A 20,123-nucleotide genomic window follows, 5' to 3' on the forward strand; every position below is an offset into this window, starting at 1 on the left:
TCCTGTACAGTTGCAACATCACTTCACGACTCTTGAATTCAGTCCCTCTGCTAATGAACGCTAATGCACCATAGGCCTCCTTACAAGCTCTATCCACCTGAGTGGCAACTTTCAAAGATATGGTTTTATCAACAGTACATAATCTGAAAAACTGGTATCAATTGGTCACAAAGCTTAACAAGTAGTTTGAAAGAATGATTGATTGAATCAGGGTGTTTCTGTATCTGATGAATTGAGACTTTTCTTGAACTTCGCTCTTTTTCTTTTTCAACTTCAATGCTTTTAATCAAGGGGAAAATACTGAGGGTGGAATGTTCCTGTCATTGACCAAAGGACAGGTAGTTATGGCAGAGAGATGCCTGCCCCTTCCTATCACCTTGGAAATTAAGTCTGGATAGAAAGGTCCATAGCTGAGCACCTGACCCAGTGCTATTTGAGGCCTGTTAATAGTCAGTTAATGACCACTGAAGCATCTCCTCTCACTTGACTCTGCTTATTTTGTTTCCAGGCAGGAAGAGAATAAGTTAGCCTACCTATTGCCAAACCACTGCTGGCAGACTAGGAGTTAGCAAGGGTGTGGTTTCTCAATCTCTAGTAATATCAAGGGATTTGACCTAGGCCAGGGCTTTCATCTGACCGTGCCACCGCCTGCCCTGGCTTCCATTCTCCCTGTCAACCTCCCTCCATCACCCTCAAGACTCAACACCCCCCCACAAAGAGCACCTATCATTCTTGCTCTGATTCTCCATGTTGGGCTTTGGGGATAATATCTCAGCAGCAACCATTACCCTTCACCATGGCTCAGCTGAGTTCCGGGTGCCACCCTGTGATTTGCTGACAGCTCAAGATGCATCCGATGTATGTATCCTGTAATGGTGCCTGACTGAAAACCAAGTCTGCACAGCTGACGGGTGGCACGGTGGCACAGTGGTTAGCACTGCTGCCTCACAGCGCCAGAGACCCGGGTTCAATTCCCGCCTCAGGCGACTGACTGTGTGGAGTTTACACATTCTCCCTGTGTCTGCGTGGGTTTCCTCCGGTTGCTCCGGTTTCCTCCCACAGTCCAAAGATGTGCAGGTCAGGTGAATTGGCCATGCTAAATTGCCCGTAGTGTTAGGTGAAGGGGTAAGTGTGCGGGTATGGGTGGGTTACGCTTTGGCGGGTCGGTGTCGACTTGTTGGGCCGAAGGGCCTGCTTCCACACTGTAAGTAATCTAATCTAATCTAATCTAATCTGACATAAATATACTTGCACTGGATATCATTCAGTGAAATTTTCAAATCTTAAAGTCACTAGGTCAGTAATTTGTTCCAACAGAGAATGTATTGTCCCGAGATGTTAACAGCATCATTCAGGGTTTCACCAGTATGGTTAGAAGTGACTGAGTGAAAAGCACTTAGCCTTTGGATTGATAGAGGCATTAATTTAAGACTAATATTTCTGAAATACATGGTTACTGACCTGAGGCAATGAATGCCATCACCATCTTTGGCAAGATCCATTCCCACTCTGGATTTTATGATTCTACCTGTTTGAACTGAGTATTTAAAGATATTTTGCATATTACTGACTCAAGGAGGCTCATTGTAATCTGTAAACTTGGAGTGAGAATAAAAATACATTCTCAATATTTTCTGCCTTTTTTTTAATGTTTCCTGAACAGATCATTTGACATGTTTTGGGTCCAAATCATGATATTTTAGTATTTTTACTGGTTTTGTCTTAGGATCAAACCATAATTTGGAATCTAAATTGTTAAAATTGGAAACCATCATGGAGTTATTTTTCATAGCATATTTTCTTAGCACTTGTGTACCACCAAACGCTCGTTTGAAAGATCTGAAATTACTCAGCTGCTTAAGATTCTGGGTGTGTCTTGTTTCAGGAATTATTTCAGGATCATAATATTTAACATGAAGTGAAATAACTTATGAAATACTTTACAAAATGCATTTTCTTCATTCAATGAACTTCACACAATACATAAGCTGAGACATGTGGACCAATAAACACATTGGTCCACAAGCGATCGCTAAGTGTATCATCAATGTATGAAATTCCAATGAGATCGCCAAAATGACCAATTCTCCTGACTCACCGCTGTTCTAGCAGGTTTCTTAAAAAACAGATCAAAGAACTACCTTATATACTTATATAGGTCGAGTTTTGAAGACCGTTTTAAAGCTGAAATTAGGGAGTCAATTTATACACATAGAACAATACAGCGCAGAACAGGCCCTTTGGCCCTCGATGTTGCACCGACCTGTGGACTTTTCTCAGCTCGTCCCTCTACACTATTCCAAAATCATCCATGAGCTTATCTAAGGATTGTTTAAATCTCCCTAATTTGGCTGAGTTGACCACCTTAGCAAGTAGGGCATTCCACGCCCTTACCACTCTGTGTAAAGAACTTGCCTCTGACATCAATCTTAAATCTATCACCCCTCAATTTGTAGTTATGCCCCCTCGTACAAGCTGACATCATCATCCTAGGAAAAAGTCTTTCTCTGTCCACCCTATCTAATCCTCTGATCATCTTGTATGTTTCTATCAAATCCCCCCTTAGCCTCCTTCTTTCCAATGAGAAAAGACCCAAGTCTCTCAGCCTTTCCTCATAAGACCTTCCCTCCAGACCAGGCAATATCCTGGTAAATCTCCTCTGCACCTTTTCCAGTGCTTCCACATCCTTTTTGTAATGGGGTGACCAGAACTGTACACAATATTCCTAGTGTGGCCGTACCAGCGTTTTTTATATTTGCAGCATGATATTGCGTTTCTGGAACTCCATCCCTCTACCAATGAAACCTAACACACCGTATGCCTTCTTAAAAGCACTATCCATCTAGGTAGCAACTTTCAGGGATCTATGCACATGGACTCCAAGAACCCTCTGCACAACCACATGACCAAGAATCTTTCCATTGACCCAGTACTCTGCCTTCCTGCTTTTCTTCCCAAAGTGCATCACCTCGCATTTAGCTGCATTGTACTCCATTTGCCACCCCTCAGCCCAGTTCTGCAATTTATCCAAATCCCCCTGCAACCTGTAACACTCTTCCAAACTATCCACTACTCCACTGACTTTAGCATCGTCTGCAAATTTACTATTCCATCCACCTATGCCTGCGTCTAAGTCATTTTTAAAAATGACAAACAGCAATGGTCCCAAATCAGATCCTTGTGGAACACCACTAGTAACTGGACTCCAGACTGGATTTTTTCCATCAACCACCACTCGCTGACTTCTTACAGAAAGCCAGCTTCTCATCCAAACTGCTAAATCACCCTCCATCCCATGCCTCTGCATTTTCTCCATCAGCATATCCATGTGGAACCTTATCAAAGGCTTTACTGAAGTCCAAGTATATCACGTCAACTGCCTACCCTCATCTACATGTATGGTCACCTTCTCAAAAAAACTCAGAGGTTTGTGATACACGACCTGCCCTTGACGAAACCATGTTGACTATCTAAAATCAAATTGTTGCTTGCTAGATGATTATAAACCTTATCTCTTATAATCCTTTCCAAAACCTTTCCTACAACAGAAGTAAGGCTGGTCTACGATTACCTGGGTCATCTCTGTTGCCCTTCTTGAACAAGGGCACATTTGCAATCCTCCAGTCCTCAGGTACTAAACCTGTAGACAATGACAACTCAAATATCAAAGCCAAAAGCTTTGCTATCTCCTCCCTAGCTTCCCAGAGAGTCCTCTGGATAAATCCCATCTGTCCCAGGGGACTTGTCTACTTTCACTCCTTCTAGAATTGATAACACCTGTGTGTAACTAACCTCAATCCTTTTATTCCTCAAATACCTGTAGAAAACGTTCAGGTTCTCCTTTATTCTGTTGCTAAAGACTGCTCGTGTCCTCTCTTTGCTCTTCTTAACTCTCTCTTTAAATCCTTCCTAGCTGATCTGTAACTCTCCACCGCCCATCTGTACCACCTTGCCTCATCAACACATAAGCCTCTTTCTTCTTCTTAACAAGAGATGTAATTTCTGTAGTAAACCACAGTTCTCTTCCTGACAGGGACATACCTATCAAGGACATGTAGTATCTGTTCCTTAAACCAGCTCCACATTTCGATTGTCTGTATCCCTTGTATTTTGCTACCCCATTCTATGCATCCTAATTCTTGTCTAATCGCATTATAATTGTCCTTGCCCCATCAATAAGTCTTGACCTGTGGCACGTACTGATCCCTTTCCATTGCTAAACTAAATGTAACTGAATTATAGTCACTCTCTTCAAAGTGCTCGCCTACAACTAAAACAAACACCTGGCCTGGTTCACTACCAAGCATGAGATCCAGAGTGGCCTCCTCTCTTGTCAGCCCTTTGACATACTGTGTCAGGAAACCCTCCTGTACACATTGGACAGAAACTGATCCATCTGACATACTAGAGCTATAACATTCCCAATCAATGTTGGGGAAGTTAAAGTGCCCCATAATGACCACCCTGTTCCTTTCACTCCTACCTAACCTCAGCCCACACTACCTCAGTAGACGAGTTCTCATCAAAAGTTCTGTCAGCCACCGTTATACTATCTTTGACTAACAAGGCTATGCCTTGCCTGTTTTAGTGAAAGATCTAAACCCTGGAACCTGCAACATCCATTCCTCACCCTGCTCTATCCATGTCTTCGAAATTGCCACAACATTGAAGTCCCAGGTACCTATCCTTGCTGCAAGCTCACCTACCTTATTTCGGATACTTCTGGTGTTGAAGTTGTCATTTTGGCGTTATTGCTATTTCCAAGTCAAAAATTGAGTTGAAGTCAGACTCCTGGAGCGGAGTATCATTCTTATGCTGTCATGTAATATTGATGGATTGTTCCATTGTTAGAACTACTGCCCTTCACATGAGAGATCTGCCTTTTCTGAGACAGTTGGTCATTATGGCACAAAAGAGGCTTTAGGTTCATGCCATCCCTCTGAAAATTTTTGCCAATCCCTTTCTATCCATGTACACCTGCATGTTTCTTCTAAGTTCTCCACATTTTCCTTTTGAAATCATTGTTCATCTCCAGTTCCATCAACCTAGCAAGGCTGTAAGTTCCTATACATATTTTAGGTGGATGTTAAAAATCCCATGACATTTTAAAGAGGGACTAAAGTTCTAACCAAATTTACTCCTTCAAATAATATCACTAAAATGAGATTAATATAGTCATTACCTGGTTTCTGTTTTTGTATCTAAGTCAACCATGGTTTAGTTGGGAGCACACATTTCTCTGAGTCACAGGTTTATGGGTTCATGACATATTTCAGAATTTGATGGCAAAAATCAAGGCTGACAATCTGTTCAGTAGTTGAATGCTATACTTTTGGAGATGCCAACTTTTGGAATGAGATGTTAAAAATGAGGTTTCTTTTGTCCCTTCAGAAGGATATAAAATATACCATGACATTATGTCCAAAAAGAGCTGGGACATTGTCTCCAATGTCAATTTTAACTGTCAGACAGGACCATAAAACACAGTTTCTGGTCTTTGGGAGCTTGTCCTATGAAAGGTGATTGCCACATTTTCAAAAGTACTGAACTAACTGAAATACTTTTGAGTCCAGTGGATGAGGATATGAATGTGCCACGAACATTTTTTTTAGGGTGGGGAGAAAATGTTGAAAATTACTTTTTTAACCAAATGTAGTTTTTAATTGCAAAATTAAGCATGAAATGTATTAAGCATTTTAGGAGTATATAATAACTTTTACCAGCATTGTTCAGTTTTAAGGTGATCGCTACTTAACTGTCAAGTCAACCAAACAAATTATAATATGCTATAATACTAGGTCTAGGATGTGATAGTTCTGGGCGAAAAGATTACAATGTTGGTTCTGGGATGAGATGCTTCAGTTATGTAGATAGTAGAAACTGGTCCTGTTCTCCTTAGAGAAGTTTGACAGGAAATTTAATGGAGGAGTTGTAAGAATAAGGGATAAAACAAATAAAGCAAATATATCCTCAGTCCCTGTGACCTCATCAGAATAAACTTGAGGGAACGCAATCAAGGTGGTTAGCAAAATTTGCATTTGATAAGGTGCCAAACAAAGATTAATACACAAAGTTATGATCATGTGTGGTCAGGGGTAATTAACTAGCTGGAAAAGGAGAAAGTGAGGACTGCAGATGCTAGAGGTCAGAGTCGAGAGTGTGATGCTGGAAAAGCACAGCAGGTCAGGCAGCATCAGAGGGGCAGGAGAATTGACATAAGCCCTTCATCAGAAATGGGGTCCTGTTTCCCCGAAAAAGAGGGGACCATATTGGGTGCAACAGATACAGTACATCACTGTAGGAAGAGGATTGGCTAACCAGCAGAAATAAGAGAATTTAGGATAAATGGATCTACTGGAGGGGTGCCACAGGATTCAATCCTTGGACCCCAAATATTTATAATCTGGATTCATGACTGGGATGCGGGGATAGGAAATACTACAGCCAAATTTGCAGATGACACTAAAATAGGTGGGAAAGTAAGTTGCAATGAACAAATAAAACATTAGCAGATGGAAATGGATAAGTTATGTGAATAGGCCAATATTCAGCGCTTGAAATTTAACATGGATAAATGTTAGGTTATCCATTTTAGTTGAAAGAATAGAGAGGCACACTCTTCATCTAAATCGGGAGAAGCTTCAGTAAAGAGGGATACGGGTGATCTTGTGCATGAATTGCAAAAAACTACTATGCAGGTACAGCAGGTAATGATGAAGGAAAGTGGAATTTTGGCATTTGGTGCTAAAAGACTAGAGTATAGAAGGAGAGAAATGTTGCAACTGTACATAACATTAGTGAGATCACACTTGGAAAGCTGCCGAATTTGGGGAGGGATGTAGTTAAAATGGAGACAGTTTAGAAGAAGCTCACAAAATTGATTCCAGAGATGAGAGGTTTGTCTTGTTATTGAGCAGGATAGGCCTATAAAGACTAGAGTTTAGAAGAATAAGAGGAGATATAATTGAGGTATATATATGTTAAAGGAGTTAACAAAGTAGAAAGGTTGTTTCCTTGTGGAGAAATCTGGAACAAGAAATATTGGTTGTAGGATTAGGGTTCATGGATTTAAAACAGACGAAGAGAAATTAATTGTTCAAAGGATTGTAAATCTGTAGAAGTCAGTACCCACCAGAGTGCAGTGGATGCTGGGATATAAGTAAATTTAAGAAGGCAATACACTTTTAATCAGTAATCGGTTGAAGGTTATGGAGAGTGAGTGAGTTTGAGACCAATATAAGATCAGCCATGATTCTGTCATATGGTGGAGCAGGCTCGAGGGGCTGAATTACCTCCTGCTCCTAGTTTTTACATTCCAAAAGACCCTATGCCAGCTTTGTAGGTTGGGGGATGTAAGTGGTTAGGATCTGAAATCCAAATCTAATTTTGTGATGAAGGCGATAAAATCGGAGTTTTTAAAAGGAACTGAATTGTTTTGTGAAGAGAAAATTTACATGGTTATGGGGAAAGACTGAGGAAGTGAGAGCCAGCTCAGTTCCCCGAAGAGCCTGCACAAATGTTAACTGTCCAAATGGTCTTCCCTGCATTTTTAAAATATTCATTCAGGGGACCTGTGTGTCACTGGCTGTGTCAGCACTTATTGTCCATTTGTAGTTGTCTGAGAGACTGTGGTCGTGAGCTGTCTTCGTGAACATTTGGTATTGATTTAATACTTGCTGTATTGTGGGGTTTTTTTTATTCCTGTCCCAGTGCTTTGAGTCAACTGAAGTTTTCATATGTGGACAAGATCAGCATACATGGCAATCACGTTTTTGGAAGAAGATGCTCAATGCTGTTAATAACACTTCCACATTTGCTGGTCATGTACTTGTGCTGTCTCTAGTAGTGGAATTTACAAAGTTATCAGGTTGAAATTTCAACAATATTATTCACAAGTACTGTATTCAGATTACACAGAAGTAAGATACTGCAATCCATTTGTGAAAATAACAGAGATTTACTCAATTTCAAAGCTGCAAGGTTTATTTCTCATAGTATATAAATTGTAAAATTTCTGATCATGATATATGAGAAGATTGTGACAAATATTCCTGCCTATAGTTGATGCAAAGCTGAACTGAGGTTTTGGCAGATAGTTTGCAGTTTAGAATATAGAAAAGTACAGCACAGAACAGGCCCTTAGGCCCACGATGTCGTGCCGAGACCTAATCCTAATGTAAGATATAGTAACTTAACCTACACGCACCTCAACTCACTGCTATCCATGTGCATGTCCAGCAGTCGCTTGAATGTCCCCAATGACTTCGCTTCCACCACCTCAGCTGGCAACGCATTCCATGCATTCACAACTCTCTGCGTAAAGAACCTACCTCTGATGCCTCCTTTATACCTTCCTCCTAATATCGTCAAACTATGACTTCTTGTACCAGTCAATCCTGCCCTGTGGAAAGGTCTCTGGCTATTGATTCTATCTATTCCTCTCATTATTTTGTACACATCGATCAAGTCTCCTCTCTTCCTCCTCCTCTCCAGAGAGAAAGGTCTGAGCTTATTCAACCTCTCTTCAAAAGGCAAGCCTTCCAGTCCAGGCAGCATCCTGGTAAACCTTCTTTGCACCCTCTCCAAAGCCTTTGTATCTTTCCGATAATAGGGTGACCAGAACTGGACACAGTATTCCAAGTGTGGTCTCACCAGGGGCTTGCAGAGCTGCAGCAAAAACTTGCGGCTCTTAAACTCAATACCACTGTTAATGAAAGCCAAATCACCATATGCTTTCTTCACAATCCTATCCACTTGGGTGGCAATGTTGAGGGATCTATGTACTTGCATACCCAGATCCCTCTGTTCCTCCACACTGCCAAGAATCCTGTCTTTAATCCTATATTCAGCATTCAAGTTCGACCTTCCAAAATGCATCACTTCGCATTTATCCAGGTTGAACTCCATCTGCCATTTCTCAGCCAGCTCTGCCTATCCTGTCTATGTTGCGCTGCAGCCTGCAGTAGCCTTCTATACTATCGACAACATCTCCAACGTTTGTGTCATCTGCAAACTTGCTAACCCACCCCTCGACCTCCCATCCAAGTCATTTCTAAAAACTACAAAGAGCAGAGGCCCAAGAACACAGCCCTGCGAGACCCCAGTCAACACTCTTCCAGGTGAAATGCTTTTCATCCACAACCACTCTCTGCCTTCTGTCAGCCAGCCAATTCTGAATCCAGGTAGCCAAATCTCCTTGTATCCCACACTTCCTGACTTTATGAATGAGTCATTTCTTTATATGCAGTTGACTGTGCAGAAACGTTTTAATCAAACACATAAAAATATAAAATGATCTTGTCACATTTTAATGAACCGCATCATATAGCAGAGCAGAGCCCATTTCAAATGAATCAGCCATTAGGAGATTGAATACATCAGTAAGCTTGGGTTCTTCTGGTGCCTGTTGACAAGAGAAACCTTTCCACTATCTGATTCAGAATCTGTGATGGGATGCATTAACCCGTGTCTTAATAATTAGCTTGAGTTCAAATTCTGTGGAAGTTTTTACACTTACACGTCCAGATGACAATATAAACAGAAAGTGCTAGAAAAATTGAGTCATGTACGACTTGAAATGTTCATTCTGTTTTCCCTCTCCACAAGTTCTGTCTAACCTACTGAGTTTCATTTCAGATCTCCAGGATTTTGCTTTTATTACATTAGAATTACCTTTTTTAGGAGGGATTGATGGCTGAAGTACATTTTTAAATTTGTAGGTTTTATCTAAAAATGCCTTGAGAGAATAAGCATTTTATGACCTAAAGTTGCAAGGAGTTGTGTATAACATAAAAGAATGTGAGATTTAAGCTGCTGTCTTCTTTCTCTTCCCTGTCTAGGAGAAAAGCCATATGAATGTCCTAACTGCAAGAAGCGGTTTTCTCACTCTGGCTCTTACAGTTCACACATCAGTAGTAAGAAGTGCATTGGTCTTATATCACTTAATGGTAGAGCTCGTTCAGGAATCAAGACACCTCAAGGCACTTCTCCATCCCTTTCACCATCGGCTAATAGCCCTGCTAGAACACAACTTCGTCATAAGCTAGAAAACAGTAAACCTTTACAAGAACAGCCTACTGTAAACCAAATCAAAACTGAGCCTGTGGATTATGAGTACAAAACTATGGTCGTGACCTCTGGTATCAACTGTGCAAGCTCTTTCCAAAATGGAGGGTTTAGTGGCAATAACCCTCTCCAGGTCACAACATCACCTCAGAGTGTGGTTCAGGCTGTTGTGTTGCCAACTGTAGGCCTTGTCTCTCCTATTAGCATAAATCTAAGTGACATTCAGAATGTTCTTAAAGTTGCAGTATTAGAAAATAATCATGTCACTCTCCCTTCCAAAGAGCCAGGAACAGTCTCTTCTGCATCAGTTCAACAAAACAGTCATTCCCTTATTTCATCAATCAGTCTTCCCTTGATTGATCAGGATGGAACAACCAAAATCATCATCAACTACAGCTTGGAGCCGAGTCAACTTCAAGCTGTGCCTCAAAATTTGAAAAAGGAGATTGCTAACCTAGCAGACAATTGTACAAATGAAAAGCCACCAGAAGACCTCACAGTCAAAACTGAGAAAATGGAGACCAATGTTGAAGGAGTTGGTAACACATGTCTGCTTTGTAATGAATGTCCCGGTGGATTAAATGCACTTCACGAACTAAAGCACTATCAACTTAAAACTGAATCTCACTCAGGAGAAGCCAATATTAAGATCTCTGGGGCTTCTGTATCAACAGAGGAGAACATCTCTTCAGATCAAGAGCCATTGAAGAATCTGTTGTCACTTCTTAAGGCATATTATGCATTGAATGCAGAACCAACATCAGAAGAATTAGCAAAAATTTCTGTTGCTGTAAACCTGCCACTAGAAAAGGTGAAAAAGTGGTTTGAGAAAATGCAAACTGGTCAGATTCCAGTTGAGCCATCTTGTCCTTCCTCTCCCACACCAAGCAACAAGGAGGTCAAACCAAATCTACTTGTCAGTCATACAGATTCTTCACCTGTTAGTGATTTACAAGGCAATACTGCAAATTCTGAAGCTGTTGATAAGGTGACTGAATCTCAAACTACAAGTACGCCATTTAATGTGATGGCAGATCCTTCAAGGAGTAATACTCCCTCCCCATCACCTCTAAATCTCTCTTCTGCATCTTCAAGAAATTCACAAAGCTATCTTAACACACCTGATGGCAACCAAGAGGATTTACAGTTAGAACCTCTTGATCTGTCACTTCCACGACAGCAAAAAGAGGGACTTGAAAGACCCACAATAACCAGTGTTTACCACAGCAGTGTTCATTATGTTCAAGAGGAGCCCTTAAACCTATCTTGTTTAAAAAAAGAACAAATAGAAAATGATCATTCAGAAGGAAACTCAAGTGCCAAACCTATAAGTATTGCAATCCCTACAAATACAACTCAAATACCCACAATTGTTGCCATTTCGAGCCAAAACAGTGTTCCATGTCTCAGAGCCTTAGCTACAATAAAGCAGGCCGGCTTCATTCCACAGGTGGCCTACACATATAAATCAACCAATTCAAATGGATCTGAATCACAACACAAACCAATTCAAGCCAATGGAAATCATGCAGTAAGTATACCATTATTACAGATCTTTTACAAATCATTATCTAGTACTTAAATAGATTTTTCAAAAGAAAGTGGATGGATACTTCAAAGTTTCTTCCTTTTTTATAAAGCTGAATATAGTTTTTACAGAATCTCCGAATTGTTACGGTGCAGTAGGAAGCAATATGACTCATGTCTGCACTGACATTTTAGTTTTGTGACAATTTCTTGCCTTTTCCCTGTAATTCATTACATTATTTCACCTTAACTGTTTAATCTCTTGAATGCATCAGTTGAACCTGACTTCACCACACTTCCATGCAGTGCATTACATGCCTTTAACTATTACCTGTGTGAAAGTTTTTATTCACCTCTCATTTGCAAAACACTTAAACTATGGTTCCTATGGTTCAGAATCTATTTACAAATGGGCACCATTTCTCCCTATTGACTCTATCCAGCCTGCTCATGAATTTGAAAATTCCTATCAAATCTCAGCCTCCTCCTATCCAAGGAAAACAGTGCCAACCAATCCAATATTTCTCATAATTGAAGTTTCTCATCCCTGGAACCATTCCTGTAACTATCTTCGGCATTCTGTCCAATGCATCCATCTATAGTGTCGCATTCAGAACTGTACATTACATTTCAGCTGAAGTCTAACAAGTGTCTTATCCAAGTTCATCAGAAGTTCCCTGTTCTTGAACTCTTCAGCCCCTATTTATAAGGCTAGGATCCTGTATGTTTCATTAACTGCAATGTCCTGCCACCTTCACTGACCTTTTATATGTATACACCCAGGTTTCTCTGCTTCTGCACACTCCTTAGAATAGTGCTCTTTCTACTGTGTCACCATGTTTTTGGTACCAAAGAGCTTCACCTCTTACTTCTCTGTATTGAACTTCACCTGCCATGGATCTGCCCACACCACCAATGTGTCCATGTATTTTTGAACTTTTATGATGCGCTGACCACTGTTTATAATTCCTTCAAGTTTTGTCATCCACAAACTTTGAAATTGTCCTCTGCATGTCAAGGTCCACATAATTTTATATGTATCAATACTGTACTAATATCCAAAGAACCCCACAACAAACGACTTCCAGCCTAAAAGTATCAAGAGGTGATTAGATTAGATTACTTAGTGTGGAAACAGGCCCTTCGGCCCAACAAGTCCACACCGACCCGCCGAAGCGCAACCCATCCAGACCCATTCCCCTACAATTACTCCTTCACCTAACACTATGGGCAATTTAGCATGGTCAATTCATCTAACCTGCACATTTTTGGACGGTGGGAGGAAACCGGAGCACTCAGAGGAAACCCACGCAGACGCTGGGAGAATGTGCAAACTCCACATAGTCAGTCGCCTGAGGTGGGAATTGAACCCGGGTCTCTGGCGCTGTGAGGCAGCAGTGCTAACCACTGTGCCACCGTGCCGCTGTATCGATTGAACTGTTACTGTCTGTTTACCGTATCGCTGCCAATTTTGTATCCAACTTGTTAATGTCCTTTTTTTTAGACCATGCCCTGTAACGTTCAAATCTGTCCGTGTACACCACCACCATCCTTCTCCTCTTCAACCTTTTATAATACTTATTCAAAACCTCCAGCTATTTAGAAGCCATTTTCCCTGAAGAAATCTGTGTTAATTCTTCCAAATTAATCAATTTCTCCTTTTAATTCTAACCGGAAATTGTTTCCAGACATTTTCCCACCACCAAAGTTAAACTGCCAGGTCTGTAAATGTGGGCTCAATCCTTATGACATTTGTTGAACAAGGGCCAAATGTTTGCAGTTCTCTGGCACCACATCTGAATCCAGGGAAGATTGAAAAATAATTGCCAGTGCCTCTGCAATTTCTATTCTTACTCCCTTCAAGTTCTTGGATGAATCTCATCCAATCCTGATGTGTTATCAGCTTAAATACTGACAGCTTATCCAAAATCATCCTTTGCATCAATTATCAATTTTAAACCCTTCTAGTGACTGGGTTTCCTCCCCTTGTCTCCTTGGCCTGGGCAGCATCAGCATCGTTGGTAGAGACCGATATAAAACATTTATTTAATGCCTCAGCCTTGCTGTTGCTCTGTGTCAATCTCATTTTGGTTCCCAATCGGCCCTGCTCTTCCTTTTTACCACCCTTTTATTATTGATGTGTTTAGAGAAGACTTTGGGATTTCCTTTTATGTTAGATCCCAGTAGTTTTCATTATCCCTGTTTGCTGCTTGTATTTGTTTTTTAACCACTGTTCTAAACCTTCTGTACTCAGTTTGGTTCTTAACTGTATCTTCTACCTGACACTTGTCAGAAGAACCTTCTATCTCCTTTATCGTTGAGAGTTCTGGGTTTGCTTGTCCTACCTTTCCGTTTTGAGGCAACATTCCCTAATTGTGCCCAAACCAAGTTCTCTTTGAAGGTTAGCCCAATGTTCAGCTCCTGTTCTTCCCACCAACCTTTGGTTCTAGTTTATCCAGCCCAGCCCTGTTCTTGTCCAGTTAAAGTTTACTCTTGTTGATTATTCTTTCTTTGCATTGACCAGTATAATTTTCTACCTTCATCCAAATCTTATGATACAATGATCACTGTCCCCCAAATGTTCCCTCGCTGTCACTTGATCTGTTTGACCCACATCTGGACACACCGCTGTACAGAAGACTCCAGAACTCGATCTAGAGACATCCGTTGCTGTCTCTTACACTGTCATTATCCCAGTCAGTATTCTATGTCTCTAATTTTCAGATAATCCTAGTTGCCCTTTCGAACTACTGTATGGTGTAGTAACCTCTCATTACTTTGCACATTTGATTCTAAATATTCTTCCAAGTGTTATATTGATCATATTACACTGATCAATATAATTGCACTACTTCTATTCTTTTACTTAAAAATCACAAACACCAGGTTATAGAAGTACTTCCAAATAAGCATGTTGGACTATAACCTGGTATTTTGTGATTTTTTAACTTTGTCCACCCCAGTCCAACACTGGCACCTCCTCATCTATTCTGTGGCTCTGGCCAAATCATTCTGCTCTTGCACCCTTTGAAGTATCTTTCTCAAGTATTTCAATGCTCTCTTTAACCAAGAATGCCACCGTTCCCCTTTTATCCTTTCCTATCTTTTCTAAACACCTTGTAACTAAGTATATTCAATATTCAGATATGTCCTTCCTTCAGCCAGAACTCCCTTATCGCCTAAAGATCCAAATCCCACTAGGCAATCTTTGCATGTAACCCCTCAAACTTATTTATTATACCTCCAATATTTACATACATGCAGTGTAGCCCTGATCTAGACTTCGTGACTTTTTCCCCTTGTTTGACTCTATTGCTTGACTCTCTGTTCTCGATTTTAGTACTTTCTGCCTCTCCCAGCACCCTGGTATTACTTTGTAATATTTTTATCCTGGTTCTCATATTCCTGCCAGTGACTTTAAACCATCTCAACAGCATTAGTTAAACACCCCACAAGGAACTCCATCCACGCCCTGTTCAGATGTAACCTGTTGAGCACGTACAGATGCCATTCTCCCCCAGAGCCTTTCCCAGGAATCTAAAACCTTCCTTCCTGCACTATTGTCCAGCAAATCATTTATTTATTTTCCTATTTGTGTACTCCGTTGCACAAGGCCCTTTCAATTCCAGTTTCCTTTTCTACCTGTGTTATTTGTACTAATATGGATTACACCTGCTGACTGTTTACTCTTCCGCAGAATAATGTCTGCTCCCAGCTGTTCTGCAATATCCCTGACACTAGCACCAAAGCATCCTGAAGTTACCTTGATGGCTGGAGAAACACCTGCCTGTTGTGTTAACTACAGAATCCCCTATCAGTTCTGCCGTTTAACCCACTCCCACTCCCACCAACCCCTGTACAGCTGGGCCACCCATGGCAGCACAGACATCACTATTGCTGCATTCCTTTACAAATCCATCGCCTTCATCAGTATCCATAACAGTAAATCAGTTAGTGAGTAGGACCTCTGGGAACCTCTGCATTACCTGACTTTGTTTCTTTGACTTGCCTGGTGGTCATCCATTCCTTTTCTGCCTGCTTGCCACAAACATATGGTGTAACCATGTTTTTAGACCTGCCATTCTTTGCCTTCGAGGCACTTGGTGTCTCTAGCCACTAATCAGGCTTTGAAGCCAGGCGTTCTAGCTTGTGCAGGTGGTGACATATTTTGTGCTTTGAATGATTAGGTCAGGAGAAGTATCCACAGCTTCCCCACATGTCACAGGAAGGCCATTCCACTCAGACCATAAGAAGAGACGCAGCCGATTGGCTCTGCTCTGTCATTTGGTGAGATCACAGCTGATCTGATCATTCCATTTTCCCCAAAACTCTTTGATTCCCTTCTTAATTAAACCTGGTCTGTTTCAACCTTGACTGTACCTAATGCCCCAGCTTCAACAGAATCTCAATCCTCCAAGACAAGAAATGCCTCTTCATCTGTGTTTTAAATGTGTGACCCTTTTTTGAGATTTTGCCACAGACACTTCCACAAGGGAAAACAATTTTTCCACATCTACCCTGTTGAGTTCTCTAAGAATTTTGTGTGTTTCAATAAGGTCACCTCTTAGTCTTCTGCATTCCAACAAGTACAGGCCCAATCTACTCAGCCTGTCTTTCTGAGACAATCCCTGCTTACCTGGCATCAACCAAGTTAAAACATTTTCTGGATCGACTCCAATGCCAATATATCTTTCCTTCAGTAAGGGGCCCCAAAATGTTTCACACTTCTAGCTGTCTGCATTGGAATACCTTAAATTATGTTGTTAAGTTATTTAGTGTATCTTGTGGGCGGCACGGTGGTACAGTGGTTAGCACTGTTGCCTCACAGTGCCAGAGACCCAAGTTCATTTCCCACCTCAGGCGACTCTGTGTGGAGTTTGCATGTTCTCCCTGTGTCTGCGTGGGTTTCCTCCGGGTGCTCCGGTTTCCTCCCACAATCCAAAAATGCGCAGGTTAGGTGAATTGGCCAAGTTAAATTGCCCGTAGTGTTAGGTGAAGGGGTAAATGTAGGGGAATGGGTCTGGGTGGGTTGCGCTTCGGCGGATCGGTGTGGACTTGTTGGGCTAAAGGGCCTGTTTCCCCACTGTAAGTAATCTAATCTAATCTTTAATCACTTTAACCTTAGTTGAGAGTGTGGTGCTGGAAAAGCACAGCAGGTCAGGCGGCATCCAAGGAGCAGGAGAATTGATTTTTCAGGCAGGAGCCCTTCATCAGGATTACTGATGAAAGACTCTTGCCTGAAACGTTGATTCTCCTGCTCCTCAGATGCTGTCTGACCTGCTGTGCTTTTCCAGCACCACACTCTTGACTCTGGTCTCCAGCATCTGCAGTCCTCACTTTCTCCTCCTTACTTTAACCTTACTCTTCAATTATTGACTAAAAATTGGGGATTAGTAGAAATTCTATGCTCTTCTGAAAATTAGCTGTCTCGTTTGCTTAATTTTTTTGTTTCTGTGTAATATTTTGAATTTCATGTTTCTCTCTCTTATTATCCATTTCTAATAAGTTGGTGTAAGCTGTTCACATTTTTTGTAGAATTGTGAAATAACGCAATAATTAAAAAGGGTGCAGCGTACCAAACAAATGCAGTTTAGTCACATAAAAATGTATAACAAAAGGTGATTGTATTCCTGAAGCAGGAAAAGCAAGAGACAAGTTCCGGAGATGTGCCCAATACTGATGATCAGAATGATTCAGACTCTATGCCTCCTCGTAAGAAAATCAAAAAGACAGAGAATGGAATGTATGCCTGTGATTTGTGTGATAAAATATTTCAGAAAAGCAGCTCTCTTCTTAGACACAAGTATGAGCACACAGGTAAGAGAAATAACCATTTTGTATAACATTTGTCTTTTTTCAGTTTGATGTAATTTATTTTTTAAACCAACCTTTTTGCTGTACTGCACTCATAGCAAAACAATTAATATACCTTAGCTACGAATGTAATAGGAGCAGAAGTAGCCCCTTTGCCCTATTGAGCTTGCAGCACCATTCAGCAAGACCATAACTGATATCTACTTTCACTCCACATTCCCATACAATTCCAATGTCCTCAGTCTCCTTAGTGGTTCAGGTACTTATAGTATCTCTTGAAAATTCCCAGGCTAAGCATCTACAGCTTTCTGTGATAGAGAATTATAAGGATTCACAGCCATGTGGGCGAAAAAGTTTGTCGTCCTCTCACTCTTAAATAGCTAACCTCATTATTTTGAGATTGTGACTATTCTAGATTCCTCAGTTAGAGGAAACATCACCTCTACATCTAAACTGTTAAATCCTTTAGGTATTTAATATGTTTCGCTTCTCATTCTTTTAAAATCTATAAATTATAGATCTAGGCTACTCGATCTATTCGTCGGATAGTCTCTTCTTTCCAGGAATGTTGAATCATCATTGCACTCCCTCAGTGGCAAGAAGACCAAACTACACATAGTATGTCAGGCATGGCCTCTCATGATTGTAGTAAGATTTATTTTAACATATACTCCAGTCCCTTTCTAATAGAGGTTAACAGATAATTTGCTTTACTGATTTGCTTCCTACAGCTAAATTTACTCAGGTTCTTATCCAATTCTCTCTGAATACAAGCATTTGAAAAATGTGCCACTCCATTAAAAGAAATGAATTATAACTGCCAGAAAAATTGATAACTTTATACCAATCAATTCTATCCATCTGCCATGTTCTTGCCCACTCACCCAATTAACTATTGTCTCTGAAAAGAAAAATTCTGGATACTGGAAAAATGAAGTCCTGGGAGTACTAAACAGGTCAAGCAGCATTTGTGGAGGGGAGAAATATTAACAACTTAGGTCAGTCTCTCTTTGCAGCTTCCTTCCATGCTCCTTACTGTTTAGTTTCTCTCACAACTTTGTATTGATAGCAAACATTTGATAAATTACACTCCCTATCCTCCTCAAAAGTCAACGGATGAGACCTGAGGCACGGTGGCTCAGTGGTTAGCACCGCTGCCTCACAGCACCAGGGTCCCGGGTTTGATTCCAGCCTCTGGTGACTGTCTGTCTGTGTGGCCTTTCCACATGTCTGCCTGGGTTTCCTCCCACAATCCAAAGATGTGCATACTAAATTGCCCATAGTGTTAGGTGCATTAGTCAGAGGGGAAGTGGGTCCGTGTGGACTGGTTGGGCTGAAGGGCCTGTTTCCACACTGTAGGGAATCTAATCGGATCGAAATGATTGTTGCATTACCCTGTTAGTTGTAGTCTGTCGATGTAAAAAACGTCCTATTTATTCCTTCTGTTTTGTAACCATTCGTCAGTTTTCAATGCATGATTTCCAGTCCTGTGAGTCCTGATTTTGCATCCTAGCCTTTTGGCTGGCAATTTGGATACTTACTTAGGATTCAATAAAAACAGATCTGCTGATTCCTTCCCCCCACCCCCACCCCACTTGTTCCTAGTTCCATTTCTAAAGCACTCAGATTTGTCAAACAGTATTTCTGTCTCTTTAAATCTATCCGATTCTGCTTTATCAAAATTAACACATATTTGTAATGAAAATACATCCCTTTAAGGTTCAAAAAACTCACATGGAAAATAGGGTCCATTGGAGATGCTTGTAATGTTGCCAGAAAATATAGTAAGCTTAAGAATTGAAGAGATTTTATTCGTAGTCTGTCTTTTCTCCCATTCTTGTTTGAGTGTTTGGCCACAGACTTCCATTAGGTGATGCTAGAGATCGAAGTTGAGATGTGGTGCTGGAAAAGCACAGCAGGTCAGGCAGCGTCCGAGGAGTAGGAGAATCAGTGTTGATTCTCCTGCTCCTCAGACACTGCCTGACCTGCTGTGCCTTTCCAGCACCACACTCAGACTTCCATTAGATTGTTCCATGCTTAAGCTAAAGTACTGGAGTGTTTTACCATGCCTTGTGCAGGATGATTGACCTGGTATGACTCTCGCTACTATTGCCTACCAAAGCTGACAATCAGCATGTTTTACCACATTATAAATGTACCTTCTATGGCCACGAGTTCTGGCATGGGAATTGAACCCAATATTTCTGGGGTGGGGATGCTACCACTGCACCATAAACCACAGAGATTTTAGAATTCAGTAAATGAGAATCAAAAAATTGATAAGGAAAGATGAGAGAAAGTACAAGAGGCTACATTATAAATGGTTTTCTGAATGCGAAGAGAAAGCAATTAGTGAAAATTTTAAAATAGGGCCTTTTATAGGCAAGGGCAAATGAAATTATAATAGGGAGTAAGGAGATAGCAAAGGCATTAAAATAAATCTTGTATATTTGTCTTCACTATGGAAGGTATAAATATTCCAGAAATAATGTGGAACCAAGGATCTAGTGAGCATGTGAATCCATACAAGAAATTGTACCGAAGACATTAATGGGCATTATTGACATCATTCCTGATGAAGAGCTTATGTTCGAATGCTAAATCTTCTCTTTGGATGCTGCCTGACCAGTTGTGTCTTTCCACCGCCACACCTTTTGACCCGATGACGATAATTGACATCGAATCCTTTGGTCTTGACTTGTACCCACGGGCTTTAA

General features: G+C 40.9%; 1 protein-coding gene across 1 annotated transcript in view; it reads left to right on the forward strand.

Moving 5' to 3' along the window:
* The window catches only part of zeb1b (zinc finger E-box binding homeobox 1b), a gene marked incomplete at its 5' end in the record, with an annotated part of 84,153 nt that overhangs the window by 57,489 nt on the left and 6,541 nt on the right, over positions 1 to 20,123 (forward strand). Inside the window, 2 exons of the mRNA XM_043691046.1 lie at positions 9,840 to 11,596; positions 17,232 to 17,409. Of these exons, the coding sequence (XP_043546981.1) occupies positions 9,840 to 11,596; positions 17,232 to 17,409 (1,935 nt within the window). The remainder of the gene's footprint in view (positions 1 to 9,839; positions 11,597 to 17,231; positions 17,410 to 20,123) is intronic.

Source organism: Chiloscyllium plagiosum, chromosome 5 (genome assembly GCF_004010195.1).
Source record: "Chiloscyllium plagiosum isolate BGI_BamShark_2017 chromosome 5, ASM401019v2, whole genome shotgun sequence".
Taxonomy (NCBI): Eukaryota; Metazoa; Chordata; class Chondrichthyes; order Orectolobiformes; family Hemiscylliidae; genus Chiloscyllium; species Chiloscyllium plagiosum.